At 37.4% G+C, this 15,880-nt stretch overlaps 1 protein-coding gene across 2 annotated transcripts in view; it reads right to left on the bottom strand.

The window, feature by feature from the left end:
* Window positions 1-15,880, bottom strand: part of osbpl3b (oxysterol binding protein-like 3b) — an 81,584-nt gene that overhangs the window by 39,449 nt on the left and 26,255 nt on the right. For both annotated transcript variants that reach the window (XM_079894646.1, XM_079894647.1), the window contains exons 2-5: window positions 12,015-12,245; window positions 2,783-2,899; window positions 2,216-2,269; window positions 747-860 (exon numbers count right to left, since the gene is read on the bottom strand). In XM_079894646.1, coding sequence (XP_079750772.1) covers window positions 747-860; window positions 2,216-2,269; window positions 2,783-2,899; window positions 12,015-12,110 — 381 coding nt within the window. In that variant the 5' untranslated portion in view covers window positions 12,111-12,245. The remainder of the gene's footprint in view (window positions 1-746; window positions 861-2,215; window positions 2,270-2,782; window positions 2,900-12,014; window positions 12,246-15,880) is intronic.

Below are 15,880 nucleotides of genomic sequence, written 5' to 3'. Positions count from 1 at the left end.
TAAACACAGAAATTTCATTAGTCACATTTTTGAACAAATTTAGACATCTTATTATTTATAACTTTATACTAACAAATTTCATATTGACCTCAAAATGTAATTCTATAATATATTTACTCAGAGCATTCTGGGAAATGTTATTGAAAAAATAAAATAAATAAATAAATAAATAAATATATATATATATATAAGCACATACATACATACATACACATACTAATATAATAAAATTATTGAAATTTGTGAATTAAATAACTTATTTATGATTTAAATAAGTACACAATGTTATTACTGTCGTTTTATTATTAGTATATTATATTAATATATATACATTTTATTACTATGATCTGCTGTTTTCTAGAAATACCCAATGTATTGTGTACATGATGTTTATGAGTGTATTTGCATTTAATTTTATTGTAATTAAGTGTAATTATACAATTCTGCATTCTGTTTGCATCTCAAATGACATTTAATTTAAATTGAATTAAACTACCATTTAAAAGGCATTCTAAATTCAGTTTTGGGTGGGACATCAAAACTCTTTCTCATATAGCCAGAAAACTTTAAAGGCAAAATACCCTCCTAGTGCTACGTTAATATGAGGCTAAAGCAAATCTACTGTACCATCATAATGTAAAATGTTCCAGTAAAACTGCAGCAAAATTACATTCTCCACTAATGCTCTAATGCCTATGACCGCAGAGCATTTTGAGGTCAGTCTAATACTATAATTGTTGTGATACCTTTAAGTGGTAAATGTTTTCTTCTGCATCCAGATCAATGCACTTGGCCTTATTCTTAATGGCCATGACGGACAGTCCCACATCAATGCAGCCGTGGAGCTTGCCTTTTTCCACCTACAGCACAGACAGAAGGTTTGACCAATAAATATCAACGCTACCTCATATATCAATACAACGTTATGTTAGTCCAACACACTCAAATTACTACTGAGGAAATAAGTTGCTCTTGGTTTGAATATAGGTTCAGTGAATTCTTGGTTTGCTTCTCCATAAATAATCAAATCTACTGCATCCTTTACACCAAAAATACAACAGATAGAGTGAGATAGCCCAAGTAATCCCATCTTACTGTGGCTATTTCATAGATTTGCATGAATGACATGAAAGTAGAGATGCAAATTGTGAAGAATTTAAGGATTTGGTTCCCAAACAGTTCCATTAACAAAACTTAGTATTTATAAGGAATACAAATTTTAAAAAAGTAAAGCGGTTCAGGTGCCAAATAATGAAATAATACTTTTAAATAAATTATATTAATACTTAAATTTGAAAGTGAAATCACTTTAATACAATTCTTGCAAAAGACTTTTCACAAATGCAATCCAACAAAAGGCCTTTAACAATACATTTACTAAAAAGAAATCCATTCATTCATTAATTATTATGAAATAGTAATGACAAAATGCATAATGTGTATTTTTAACTACATACTGACATGTAAACAATCAGTCAGTAACTACACTGAGTTTGATTCACTAAAAATAACCTGTGCATAAGAGTCATTAATTCTGTAATTAGACTAAACGTAATTAATTTCCAATATTTATATATTTTTATTTTTTAAGAACCTGTTCTTGGTTCCCAACCCTGTGTAAGCAACATATTGTGCATTCAAAACAGTGATTCTTCACAAAAAGGTGAAGTAAAATACAAGAGGGCTTTGGCAAATTTTGCTAATGCTTAACCTTGTCAATGATGCATTCTCACAAGAACATTCGACTAGTGGCCTTGAATTAGAGGCTAACAAAGCCCCAGATAAATCTGAAAGATATACGGCAGGTTAATTATGTATTTTCGTTATAACTGAATACCCTGGCCATACACGTCCACTTCATAATGCTGCTTAAAAGGGTAGATTGGTGTGAGGGAAGGCAATCGCAGCACAGGGGTAGCACAACAGTTTTTGTTATGAAATTTAGACATTTGTAAACTATCGGCTATAGATGATGCTATCAAACCCTGGGGAAATGAACCTTAATTTTTACATTCCCACAGCAAGAGGCTTTTTTCAGCAGGAAACATGTATTGGTGGAAAGATGGAGGATGAAGACCTCTGAAGATTGCTGGAACTCTGTAAAAACTTGCATGAAGGAGAAATGACCACTAAAAGTCCTGAATGCTTTAGTTCAATGGACTAAGTGAGTGTGTGTGTATACAGTATTTATATATGTGAGGCCTTTTAGACTCACATCAGCTTCGCATTTGGCGTACTTCAAAATGCCCTTGTCCAAGTAGAAGAATCTCTGTGAAAAAAGAAGCACAAAGAGGAGAGGACAGAGGAGAAACCTGGGTCAGATTTATTTGGTAAATGATGAATGTCCTTTCAGGCGACGCTAAAACACTCTTGATGAATGAGAGGCTGTATATCACTATGCCTCTTTTCTGTCTATTCTTGTATACACTCTTTTTGGTTGAAGGGGAATATGGGTATTTTCAAGGCAAATAAGGGTTGCATTTGCACATTAAATGCCATAGAAGAAAGTATTTGAGCATCAAAAAAGATGTGTTATTGTGTGCTAAAATTGAACAAAATAATGCACAGGAAGATCATTCATCAAGTTCTTTAATCATCAGCCACCCCAGAGTCCATCAGTGTGAGCACAATGTCTTCAGACAGTTTAGCACAAATCCACTCAGCTGCTTTGAAATGTGATTTTGGAAATATCTGCGCTTACACTAATTCATCCAATTATTCCATGTCTTCCAAATATTTTAAATAAAACGTTGGTAGAGACATGACAATTTCCCACACATACCTTGTGCCAACCTTTCATGGGCCATTTTCTCTTCTTCAGCATGTAGCCGGACTGCTTCTCTGGCTCCTGAACATTAGAAAGACCACCACGCAAGCCCTCGACGATCTCCCAGTTGTCCTGTACAATTCCATTCAATACATATTTACACTGTACACATATTTACAATGAAAAACAGTAATAAACTGTATTAAGTATATGAGCAATCTTAAAAATATGTGTTATCAAAATAAAAAATACTGCCTATGAAAAAATGCCAATTAAATAAAGCATGTGACCATAAATGTGTCAACTGGTAGAGATACCATTTATACTGCAGTAAATATAATTGGATGGCTATCATTAGGCAGGACTGCTTAACATTATTTACACATGAGAATGACGAAAAAACATGCAGTGTGAAAATAAAGAGTCAACTAGTAATGCTGTCACAGTCTTTTACTCTTATTTTGATATTCTTTGTTTTGTTCTTAGTTCTGTTACCCTTAGTTACCATTTTCCTGCTCTGTTTCCTTCATTTCTAGTCCAAAAATACTAGAAAAGGCAGTATCCTCCTCACAACTATGTTCCTTTTAAGAAAGAAATTTCCAGTCAGGATTTAGATCGTATCATTGTACTGAGACTGATCTCATTTGCTCTTATCATCCGATCTTGGTTGTATCTCTCTATTAGTGTTACTTGATCTTAGTGCTGCATTTGATACTATCGACCACAACATTCTTTTGAATAGACTTGAAAATTACATTGGCATTAGTGGAATTGCATTGGCATGGTTCATACTTATCTAACTGGTATCAATTTGTAGCAGTAAATAAAGAGGTGTCATACTGATCACGAGTTCAGTATATATAGAGTACCGCAAGGCTCAGTACTAGGACTGTTGCTTTTCACCCTGTACATGCTACCCTTATGAGATATCATTAGGAAGCATAGCATTAATTTTTTACTGTTACACTGATGATACTCAGTTCTATATTTCTTCGCGATCCGATGAAATATACCAATACCAAAATTAACGGAATGCATAGTTGATATAAAAATTGCATGACTAGTAATTTCCTACTACTTAATTCTGAAAAAACAAAACAAAACTACATTTTAATTATTGGACCAAAAACTTCTGCACGTAATAACCTAGAACACTGTCTAACACTTGATGGCTCTGTTAAGTCTTCGTCGTCCGTTAGGAGCCTGGGTGTGCTCTTTGATACTAATCTTTCATTTGAAAGCCACATTTCTAGCATCTTTAAAAATGCATTTTTCCATCTTAAAAAAATATCTAAATTACAACACATATGCTCTCAATGACAAATACAGAAAAGTTAGTTCATGAGTTCATGACCTCAAGGATACATTATTGTAATGCTCTACTGGGTGGTTGCCCCGCACGCTTAATAAACAAACTCCAGCTGGTCCAAACTGTAGAAGCTAGACCAGTATGACCACATAGCCCGGTTCTGTCAACACTGCATTGGTTACCTATTAAACATTGCATACATTTTAAAATCTTGCTAATTACTTACAAAGAACTAAATGGTTTAGCTCCTAAGTACTTGAGTTGGCTCTTAACAAATAATAATCCTTCACGTCTATTGCAATCTCAAAATTCTGGCTAGTTGATAATACCTAGAAAATCGAAATCAACTGCAGGCAGTAGAGCTTTTTCCTATTTAGCACCTAAACTTTGGAACAGTCTTCCTAACATTATCCGGGAAGCAGACACACTCTGTCAGTTTAAATCTAGACTAAAAACCCATATCTTTAACCTGCCATTCACATAACACATTATCACATTTCTATAATTCACATTCGTTAGAGGATTGTTAGGCTGAATATATTAGGTCAACTGGAACCGGGAACGCACATGATGTAATTGTTGCATCGTTATTGTATCCGAATCAGATGGTGGACCTGCACCTAGGCATGACCACAATGCAGCCCTGAATGTCAGCAGAGATCCTGTAAATATGACAATACCCTGTGAAGGTTGACACGACTGCCACAGATCCTCAGCAAAGACCATAAGAACCAGACAAGTCCTCTGCACAGACCAATGATCAGCTGCGTCTCCATACTGGAGTGATGAATCCGATCTTTAAGCAAAAGGAACTGGATGAAATATTTGAATGCTTCCGATCAACAATCTGAATTCTGACTTGTGATGCAGCCTGAATCATAATCACACCGTGTTTGTTCGTTGGCCAGAGGAGAACTGGCCCTCCGACTGAGCCTGGTTTCGCCCAAAGTTTTTTTTTTTTTTTTTACAGAGTTTGGGTTCCTTGCCACTGTCGCCTCTGGTTTGTTAGTTGGGGACACTTTATATTCAAAAATATTATTGATTTGACTGCACTGACACTATTGTATAAAAACTGCACTGAGCTGGACGATGACAATGTTTTTGCAAAAAGGCTTTATAGATTCAATTAACTAATTTAATAATTGATGATCTTTAACTGAATCAACACTGAACTGACTTCAGCTGAACAATGATACTATTTTCTGTTAGAGCCGTTGTACAGCCAAAATGAAATCTGTTTGCATCATTGACTCATTCTCCTGTTATAACTGTAAAGCTGCTTCTGTATTAAGCCCTGTATAAATATGTATTGTATAAAGTGCTATATAAATAAATGTGACTTGACTTGATTATGTCCTCGTTTGTTCTTTTGGTTACATTATCTGCACCTTACTGTCATTATGTTCGCCTAGTATTTAAACTCTCTGTTATGTTTTGTCCCTTGTTGGTTCTCGTTTCTAGTTACGTGGTCGTGTTATTATTTCCCCTGTATTTTCCTGTATCTTCTAAATAGTATTATTAAAGACTGTGTTAGCAAAATTATCTTCTTCGTCTAGCACTTCATTACAGTCACTTGCATTACAGAAGCTACTTGACACATTAATATAAAATAGGGGTTACACTTTATTTAAAGGTGTCCTTGTTTCAGTGTAACTATATATATTTACTGAGTAATAATAATTAACTACATGTACTACTTACTATTGTCTAAGTTCAAAGAGTCCAAATACGAAGATCAAAAGTTCTAATCCAAAGGTATTTAATAAAAGAATAAACAGAATATCCAATATTAGCACACAAACAATAGCCAGAAATGAACTGAGGAAACACAGAAACTTGAGTATACAATGATGATGAACTAAAAGACTAACAGGTGCGATGATCCAATGAAATGCCATGGTAACTGATTAGAGCGGGGAAAGTGAACAAAGACAACAGGAAATAATGAAAAGCAAACTAAAAGTCCATGAAAATGAAACTAAACGAACAAATGACTGTATATTTTTGACAACTATAGAGTTAAGGTTAGATTAGGGTTTGGCTTATGGTTATTTGCATGTAAATATGCATAATTTATAGTTATTACTACAGTAACTACATGTAACAAGGACACTGTAAAATAAAGTGTTGCCGAAATAAGCATCTCCAAATGGTTATTATATAAATAAATTAATATATAAACCATTTTTCAATTACTTTTCTATATTATTTGTCAATTACTATACAGTTTTTTTGTGACAATCACACAGGTATATAAGATTTTGGTCATATCGTACTGTCCTTATTTGTATGATAAATGCATAATAAATTGATAGAAAATGTTTTATTAGGACATGAAGGCAGCGGGCCTAGAAAAATGGAGTTGCTACCAGCTTATGATTCTTCTCCCCTTCTTTAGGAACACAGGAAGAAAAAAAAAAATCAAACAAATCATTCCAGTATTCAGCTTTATTTATAGGTTTAGAGCTCCTGCATGCAACGACTGTCATTTCTTGATTTCACAAATTGGAAATATTTGTGAATAAAAAGCAGTGTAAAAACGTCTTCATACAGAAAATCTTGAATTTAGGATAAAATTCGGAACCAACACAAACCATGACACTACCATTCAATAGTATAAAGTATTTTTTTAAAAAGAAATCAATACTTTTATTTGGCAAAGATCCATTAAATAGATCAAAAGTGATATTGTTTAAAAAAATGTCAAATAATTTCAAATAAATGCTGTTCTTTTGAACTGTCTATTCATCAAAGAATGCTGAAAAAAAAAAAAAAATCAGTTTCCACAAAAATTCAGCTTTGCCATCACAGGAATAAATTACATTTAAACCACAGTGAAATAGAGGTTCATTAAACAATCGTACAGATCCAAAACATTTGAACTGTAGTGTGTAATATATTAAAATATATATAAAGTGTTTAAGTGAAGAATGACTATACAAAGTCCTTTGTATAGTCGGAGATTGTTTAAAAAGTGTATTAAGCTAAATACTAACTGCAGGAACAAGGTTACTCATTCACAATTCTCTGGATAAATCAACATTATGGTAATAACAAATTTATGTGCATAAACACCTGTTAGCAATCAGGTGGGAATTTAGAGAGGAGAGATATTCTCTCTATTATTTAGAGCCCTGACAGACGCGACAACAATGTGGGTCTCCATTCTCCCTCTTCAGCAAACTCTGTCTCTTCCTCAAGGCAAGAGCTGCACTGCCCAAACACACTCTCAGCAATTCACTACATCAAGGACAACTTTCAAAGAGACATCTCTATAGCCAAGGACAAAACCCAAACATGCATTAAGAACCACAGAGTGAGACTAATGAAACCAAATGCTCTTACACAACATTTCAAATCAAAGAGCAAACACAACCTTCAAGGGAGTTATGACAGTGGAACAGCCCAGCTGATCAACCAACCCTTGTAAAAGAGAACTTTTAGCATACTTTTAAAAAGAGTAATCATTACATAAATAATATTTTAAATATAGAAATAATATATGCTTTAGAGTGCTTTTTGACCCAGTTAAGTAGGACTTGAGTACATTTTTATATGTAATTTCATAATTAGTTATTTTGTCTTTGAAATGGTTGTCTACTGCAGAATATATAATTTAAATAATAAAGTAATATCGAATCACACTACAGTTTATATCGAATAACACTACAAAATGATAATCAAGTACTTTACATGTGCTTTAGCTAGTTTCAGCCTGATGCAGTTATCATTTTTACGCCTTGCACCACGTACTTTAAATAGCAAAAACGAGGTGTGTTCAGGCGCATTGTTGACACGTTGCTATCTTGAGGCAACTGAAATAGACTACGTCATTGACCAACAAAAACCTGGTCTAAAAACAGTATTTTTTTTTTTGTGTGTGGATTTTTCGGACACGACCTAAGTGCACTTGCGCCGTGCACTTTAGACCATGCGCTTAGATCGTAAAAATAGGGCCCTATAGCTGGTTTGTGTTATGTACATGTCAAGACGTCACTGTTTTCTGCTCTGCAAAAGCAAATTCTCTTTGTAAACACTTCCAAAGGATTAGGATGTGAAGTGTCAGTGGTTAAAAATACCACAGCGATACAACAGCCGTACAACCTTTTGTCGAATGCATCTCAAATCTCAGAGAGGTCTAAATGTGATATACAAAACGCTTATCCATTAAAGATGGGACAGTACCCATTTTATTTGGACCAACTTGCTCCTCAGAATCACAACCTATAAGTATGATTAATTATTGATGTATATATTTTGTACCGGGTGTTCAAAATACATCGATTTGTGTTTAATATTGAGTAGGTCTCTGGCTAACCGGCTAACTCACGTTATTACTGTCTTTGGTAATTAGCTGTGGGCCACTATTGCCTAAAACTGTGTCCAATAATGCAGATTGTCTGTTGTTCTTACTACTTTCAGTAATGATAAAGGATGAAGAAAGAATTTAATGTTAAATCAGTCATTCAGTTCTCGGATAAGGTATGCGCTGTTATTGATAAAGTTAATGATTCAGTTCCCACATGTGTACCACAATAAATTAGAAATATACACATCGGTTTTTTAATGCTGATGGTGAGGAATTACAGTTGCAACATTTCATAATGTAAGTATGTAATACTGGGTAGTGTATCACTGAGAAGCGTCCTGCTCAAGTCGTCCTTGCGATGGAGGTTGGGGTTGAATAACTAGTTCTTCCAATGCTTCATCATCAGACTCGCGCTCTGATTGATATGGTAAAATCAACGTCATTGTTACTGTCTTTACAGTGTGTACAATCGCTGAGGACTGAGGAAGCCTCAGGAGCTGAAGTTCAGTTATGGTAATGGCTGTTTCGTTTCTGACACGCGCTGAATCCAATGTAGACCAAGACGTCGAGACGTTTGAAAATCATTGAAAAATGTGGTGATGTGCGATGTATATTACGGGAAAATGAAAGTGTTTTTTGACCTTTAATTCATGTAAAGGGGGTCGCACACCGGACACGCAGCGCAGCGCCGTGCCGCGTCTAGGACAACTCGAGGTATCGCACACCGGACGCACACTTTTTCAGTTTTTGGCCAGCAATTGTTATGTTTAAGGACATTATGAAATTAAGATAATGCCTGTACTATGTTATGATTGTACTGTACAATTAAATACAATCGTTGCTAAGTCTGCAGTCTGAATTCACTTTACCTCAGAGCGTCCGTTATCTGAATGAATTGAGAATATCACCTGAAAATCCGATAACATCAGCAATTTTCATTCAAGCAGCTGATTTCTGTGAATGAATGTAAAACTAAATGTATATCGCAGCACAGGGTGAAGTCAGTATATACATTAACGACGATTTGAGACAAATAAATGTACATTTAATGTAAAACTGTGTAAATGGCGCTCTGTGGCGCGGCAGAATTTTGAACACGGTCCTGAGCCATAGCTGGGCGCCGCGGACAGACGCCGAATGACGCCGGCGGTCTGTGTACACTCATAGAGAATAATGTGTTCGAATTTTAAAGACGTGGCGCTGCGCGTCCGGTGTGCGACCCCCTTTAACCTGTTGTAGGAGACCTTCAAAAACAAAATTAGAAACCTTTAAAATAGCATAATAGGGGTACTTTAAGTACTTAAGTGGCCTTTTATTTCATAAATATAATATCTGCAAGTACTGGTTTTTTTTATTTACTTTTAAGATTTGAAGTACACTACAAGTGCACATTCAATACAAAAGCGCACTTCTTTTCCACAAGGGAAAATTGTCAGTTGTGACACAAAGTATACAGTTAGTATGCACAAAGTAAACTATACAGCACTCTCAGAAAGTATTTATTTGCAAGGTAGTTCTGTTAATGAGGGCAATTCTCTGATAAAGTGGGCACCAGATCATCTGCTGGGATTTCAACCCTCTTTGCTGTAGTTTAAACTCACAGTTCCATGATGTTGGTATTGAGAGTAAAGTCTACCACCTAAACAGTTAAACATATCTTTGCTTAGAATGAGTAATGAGCTTTATAATGCTACCAAATGATGAGATTAGAGATTACAGCCTCATAATCAGGTCAGCGTGTTCATCTGAGGAGAAGGACACCCATCCGCCCTCCGGAGCTCAGAGCATATGAACGCACACTCATGCAGGTGTACAGTACATATGCACACAGATATATTAAGTCTATACACAATATAAATAAACCTGCATGATCAAAGTGTGATTGAAGACACGTAATGGTGTCCAAAGGTCTGAGAGCACTTTTGAACCCTGCTGTATTTATCCTTCATTTCCACAGAAGATGATTAGTTTGCCACTAATTCCTTCGCATAAAAGCCTCAGGAAGTGTTCCGGGATTTTTTTGTGTTTTGGAAAGAAATGGGGAAAAAAAGAAAGCAAAGGGCTGCTGAGTTGTTATTCATCTGGCACTCAAGGCTCATTTCATAGATCGGTGATATTCATATTTCCCACACAGTCATCTGACTGAGAGAAGAGGGATTAATACTGTTTCAGAACAGCGGGTAATGAGACAGACGAAGATAAAGTGGAAAGGAATAGCTGAGAAATTTTTGAACAAAGTCCAAAAACATTTTGTCCAGTACACTGGTTTCTGCTTTCATTTGTCATGCCTGTCAAGTTTTCCTTTGCTTTCAGAAAATTACAAAAAATAACTCATTTTGAGCAATGTAAAATATTTATACGGTTTTGTTCAAAATCTTTTTAAATCAAGAAAAATTATCAAGAAAATTTTAAGTGATGCATGTCATCCTAAGAAGTATAAACAGAACATCAGGCATGTATAACAAACCACAGCTGATCTACAATAGAGTCTCATATCTGCTATATTGAAACTTAATATAATGTTTGTGTAGTTGATGCATGTTTGCATGGAATTTTTATTTCTTGACATTTTAGGTTGAAATTTAAATTATTATATAAATACTTTCATATAAATGTGTAAGGGTAAGTATATTTCAGTCATGACAACCCTCAGTTTTAGCATGTTAATGGTTATGACAATGTTAATTTATTGATCTTGATGGACTAGATCTGATATGCATGCTTCTTCTGCTTTTATTTCTGCTTCTACTGCAGAGAAAGTACAGAGACTTGCTCCTGTCAATATACGTACACAGATATTCAGAAGCTGTACAAAGATACGTGCATAAAATTACCCATATAGCAGATTTATACAGGTGGTGCTGGGGGAGGTGGAAGTTATCAGAGAAACTGATAGCATGCTGATGGACCGGCTTACAGAAAACTCTGAACCAGTCTATTTAAATGTTGAGCAAGCAAGTTGACTGGCTGCAGATATAGCTGAGACCAATCAGCTGAACAACTTGTGTCATATAGTAAATTGTGTAATTGCTAGCAGACCACATGCCAAGGTGGAATCAGTATCCGCCATCTAGAGTTTCCTGACTGAACTGGTCAAGTCTTATTTTACTTTTGAAGATTTATTCTATATTTTATCCTAAAGAACATAGTATGCAGGCTTTTAATGCTTTTTTACTATGAAATAATGAGAAAAAATCATCTAAAAAGAATTTTAGATTATGTATTTCATATCACACCACAGGATGTCAATTTCCCAAAAGTATTTCATGCCAACTACCTATTTGCAGAATCAGCAGGACAAATATTAAACCTAGAAAATCAACAGTGAGAGTCTTAATTTATATCATACACACTAATACAAAAGAGCTGGAAGTCTCTCTTCTTCATCCTCAGTTAATTTGATAGTGCTAGTTAGACTTTTTTTTTTTGCGTTTTATCATCCACCAGGTAAAAATCGTTCTCTGATAGCTAAGAAAAGTAACAGTTAAAAAGTAATAGTCTGATAGCTAAAAAAAAGTGATTTGAGGTTTCTTATCCACCCAAAGGTGCAGGATGAGTTACATAGTACATACCAAAGTGATACTTCCATAAATGTAACTCATTAACTGTCAAATCATGCACAAACTCACCTGTCTGCTGTCATGTTTGGAGGAGGAACTGCTATTGCTATGAGATGGAGAGGAGATCTTCTGGGACATGGTGGAACTTTTCTCCTCTGAACTCATCTCCTGCTCTCAGTGAAAAGGAGAATGTAAAAAGAAGAGGAAGAGGAGGAGCTGGAAGAAAGGAAAAGAGGGAGGGAGAACCGATAGCTCAGCAGTTGTGGGTCTCCATTTGCTTGTTCTTCCAAAGCTTTGAGCCTGTGGACAGATAAAGAGAGAAAGAAAGGGTCGATCAGAAGATGTATGTGAAAGGCAACCTCAACACGATGTCTGGCTTTCATCTGTACAGGTAATGAACAGCACTCACCCACCACAGGATATCAAATATCAGAATTATCTGAAAGCATAAAGGCTTGGTCAGCGTAATACACAATCTGAGGGTTGTGTTGAGGAAAGATGCCAGCGTGAATCACTGGACATACTATAGATGTCATCCACAGACCATCTCCTACTCACTCAGCTTCTTTGAATTATGATTACAGAGTTATGAAATAAAGTGTGGGAGCTACACTGCACACACACTGACTCTATGAATCTGTGCTTCATTTATAGCAGAAACAGACGTCAGTGATCGCTGCTCTGTTGTAACCGTCCTTCCTTCTCTGTCTCATCTCGTCCATGCTGCTCTGTCTTCCTCTCAGTGTGGTTCTCACATAAATGGAGAACAAAATGCAAATGTCCACTTGCTTTGTGTCTGGGTTTGTTTGAAGTCATGTGTCACGACAACACCATATGCATACTCATGTTACATCACCTGTGCGTGCGCGCGCACACACTCTCACACACACACACACACACACACACACACACACACACACACACACACACACACATATATATTACGTCACAAATTCACAAAAATGAAAGCTTTAGCATAAGTTCTGTCAGGAAGACTCAATTACTACGTCACCTATTGCCTTCACTTCTATCCAATCATATTTTTATGCTCACTGTATAAAAGCTCGGTACTTACACGTTTGAGTTCGCAGATACTGAAGCGACGATTACCCCCATCCTCCCCACCACCACCAGGATGGTCCTGTCCATACCTCCCGGGGGGATCGGCTGCGCCCCTGCCTTCGTCTTCAGGCAGGAATTGCAGATCCGATACCCTGGGATTATGCACTACGGACGGGGCCTATGCCAAATGACTTTGTATATTATCAGCTTGCTGAGCTGTCAATAAATGTACGGTTTATTGAAATTATTCTCCCGAGTCTTTCTGGTAGAACTGTCACATTAAGTTTAAATACACCTATGGGTTATATTTAATATAAATTTGACATTATGTAAGCTATTAAGAAGTATTATCCTCACATATGCTAATAAGAATAATGTTTTAACTTTAAGCCTATTTAATGTTAGAAAATGTTATAAAAAAATATTTTTGTGCTTGTTTATTTGATTATTCACAAACCTACAGACCGATATACAGTATCTCACCAAGGCTGATATGTTAGCTGATACTTGTTATTTTGTATATTGTCAAAAATAAGTGTCAGAAGCATACTTCAATTCTGACAGAGCCGGATTGCTTATTTTGACAGCGCATGAGAATGCAGGTAATGTAGCACCTGAGCTGAGACACAATGTAGTTTTACAACAGCCACAATGTTAGAGAAGACCGAACCTAACAAGAAATGGATCTTCCTGTGGTCAGATTGCTCTGTTTAGAGCAGAAAGTTGAAGCCACACAAGTGACTTTTTAGACCTGGCTTGCCTTACCACCTTCTCCTACCGCTCCCTGTGTGTGTTTTTCCTGACCAGCTTAAATAATAGCAGTATAAGGCACGCCCTGCCCGTGATGGTCCTTGAGGGACATTTGCTGCTTTTGTGGAGTGGGTGCTGGCTAACAACAACTCCCCCATGACCGTATGCCTCTCAGGTGAGGCCAACTCCAGCCTAACTCCAGAGACCAGCCAGCCACCAACAACACCCAACACGGACATTATGCCTGAGCCCACCGCAGGTACAGAGAGAGCGCTTGAAATGACCCCTGAGCCATACCTCACCATGGAGCCTGAGCCCAACAGAATGTCTGACCAGGTGCATGAGCCGGCAACATCGTCAGTACCTGTAGGTGTCATCGTGGAGTTCAAGGGAATGGAATGGAGCCCCGCCCATACTACCATTGCTGTGGGTGAGCTTGTCAAGGTTTCTGTGTTATTGTTTGAGGAAGAGGGTTTTCCCCGTAGTCTCTTGTCCTCGCTGGTCCCAGCCAGCTCCAAGTCTCCTGCATCTCTGCTGGCCCTGCCCAGCTCCAAGTCTCCTTCGTTGAGGATAATACAACCCAGCCTATCTCTGCAGCCTCCTCTACCCAAGCCAGCCAGTCCTTCGGCCCGCCTCTCCTTCCTCCTTCCTCGGCATCTCCTCTCCTTACTCCACTCTGCTTCACGGATCTGCCTCGGGTCTTATGGTCAACAGCTCCGCCAGCCTCCTCCACCTCGAGCTGCCGAGCCCGTCATTCCACCTTGACCAAACAGCTCCACCTTGGACTGTCATCCTCATGGCTGCACCGGGCTCCCTCGTCCGTCCAGTCGTTCCTCTGCCTGCACCAAAGACTTTCGGGCCTTTGGCTTTGCCTCGTCCCTTCACCCCTTCGGCTCCGTCGGGCTCTGGATTCCCACTTGGCTCCTCCTGCCTTCGTCTACTCCCTGGCTCCTCCTGCCTTCGTCTACTCCCTGGCTCCTCCTGCCATCATCGCCGCCCTGGTTTCTTCTTCCGTCATCTCCTCCCGGGCTTCTCCTTCGTCCTGGGTTGTCACGTCTGCCAGTTCTGCATCCTCCTCCTAACCCCGGTATATGATTAGAATTTATTACTAATAGAATAGCAAGGTCTATAAAATGTTCTCACATATAGGGCTACTGTCGGCTTTCAGTAAATACGCATCTATATTATATTATATACTGTATATGTTTATCCATTAATTGTTTATGGTATGTGTGCAAGGCATGTGCATTTTATATTGGTTGAGATTAATGTTTTCTTTTTCAGTAGATTTCTAGTATGTATTTTGACGACATTTTGAAGAGCATACTCTCTCTCTCTCTCTCTCTGTCTCTCTCACATTTTCCATTATGAGCAGCGGCCCAGGTCACAATGTGGGACACAGGAATGCAGCAAGGTTAATTAGATTAGTTCTGCACTCCACAATCAGACACCCCTTCATTTCCATCAGCCTGTGGAAGTCAATAGAAACACACATACTTACTTGCAAATCTCTCTCTCACTCACACTCTCTCTCTCTCTTTCAACCGTTTACTCCTTCTTTTAGTAAAATTATACTTTCTCTTCTCTTGGAGTAGGATACGACAGGAAATTGTGTAAATGAGTATGTCGACTCTTAAGCTAATAATCATCATCATGTGTCTATTGCACATCAACAATTTAAGGTTTAATCACTTCCTGTGAGAATGGAGAAATCTGCGTTTTTTATAATGCAGCAGTGTGGTGACGTGTTTTTTTAACTGACAAGCTATGACTTGGATGACTGAAAATCTTTAGACTAGATGCCAAGAGAGTGATCTGCATTAACCACATCCAGTCATAAAGACATCTATCTTGTATCCAAAGTGGATAGCCGAGACGGGTTACCATTTCCACTTGATATTAACGTGCATTCAAAAGGGTCCCCTGTGATACTCGTGAATTTCATCAATGCCATTTTTGTCAATAGCCGCTTTCCGACCAAGTAGTTCTAGGAACTTAGTTCTAGGAACTGTCCACTTCTAAACAGTTCTAAGAACTACTCTCCCCCAAACTCGGTTTTGCTGTTTGCGTTCGCACTGGCCAAGTGGCCATAGGAACTGGTAGGAGGGGTAAGGGAGTGACGC

The sequence above is a fragment of the Squalius cephalus genome (genome assembly GCF_949319135.1).
Source record: "Squalius cephalus genome assembly, chromosome: 15".
Classification (NCBI taxonomy): Eukaryota; Metazoa; Chordata; class Actinopteri; order Cypriniformes; family Leuciscidae; genus Squalius; species Squalius cephalus.
This window is presented reverse-complemented; position numbering and strand designations above follow the sequence as displayed.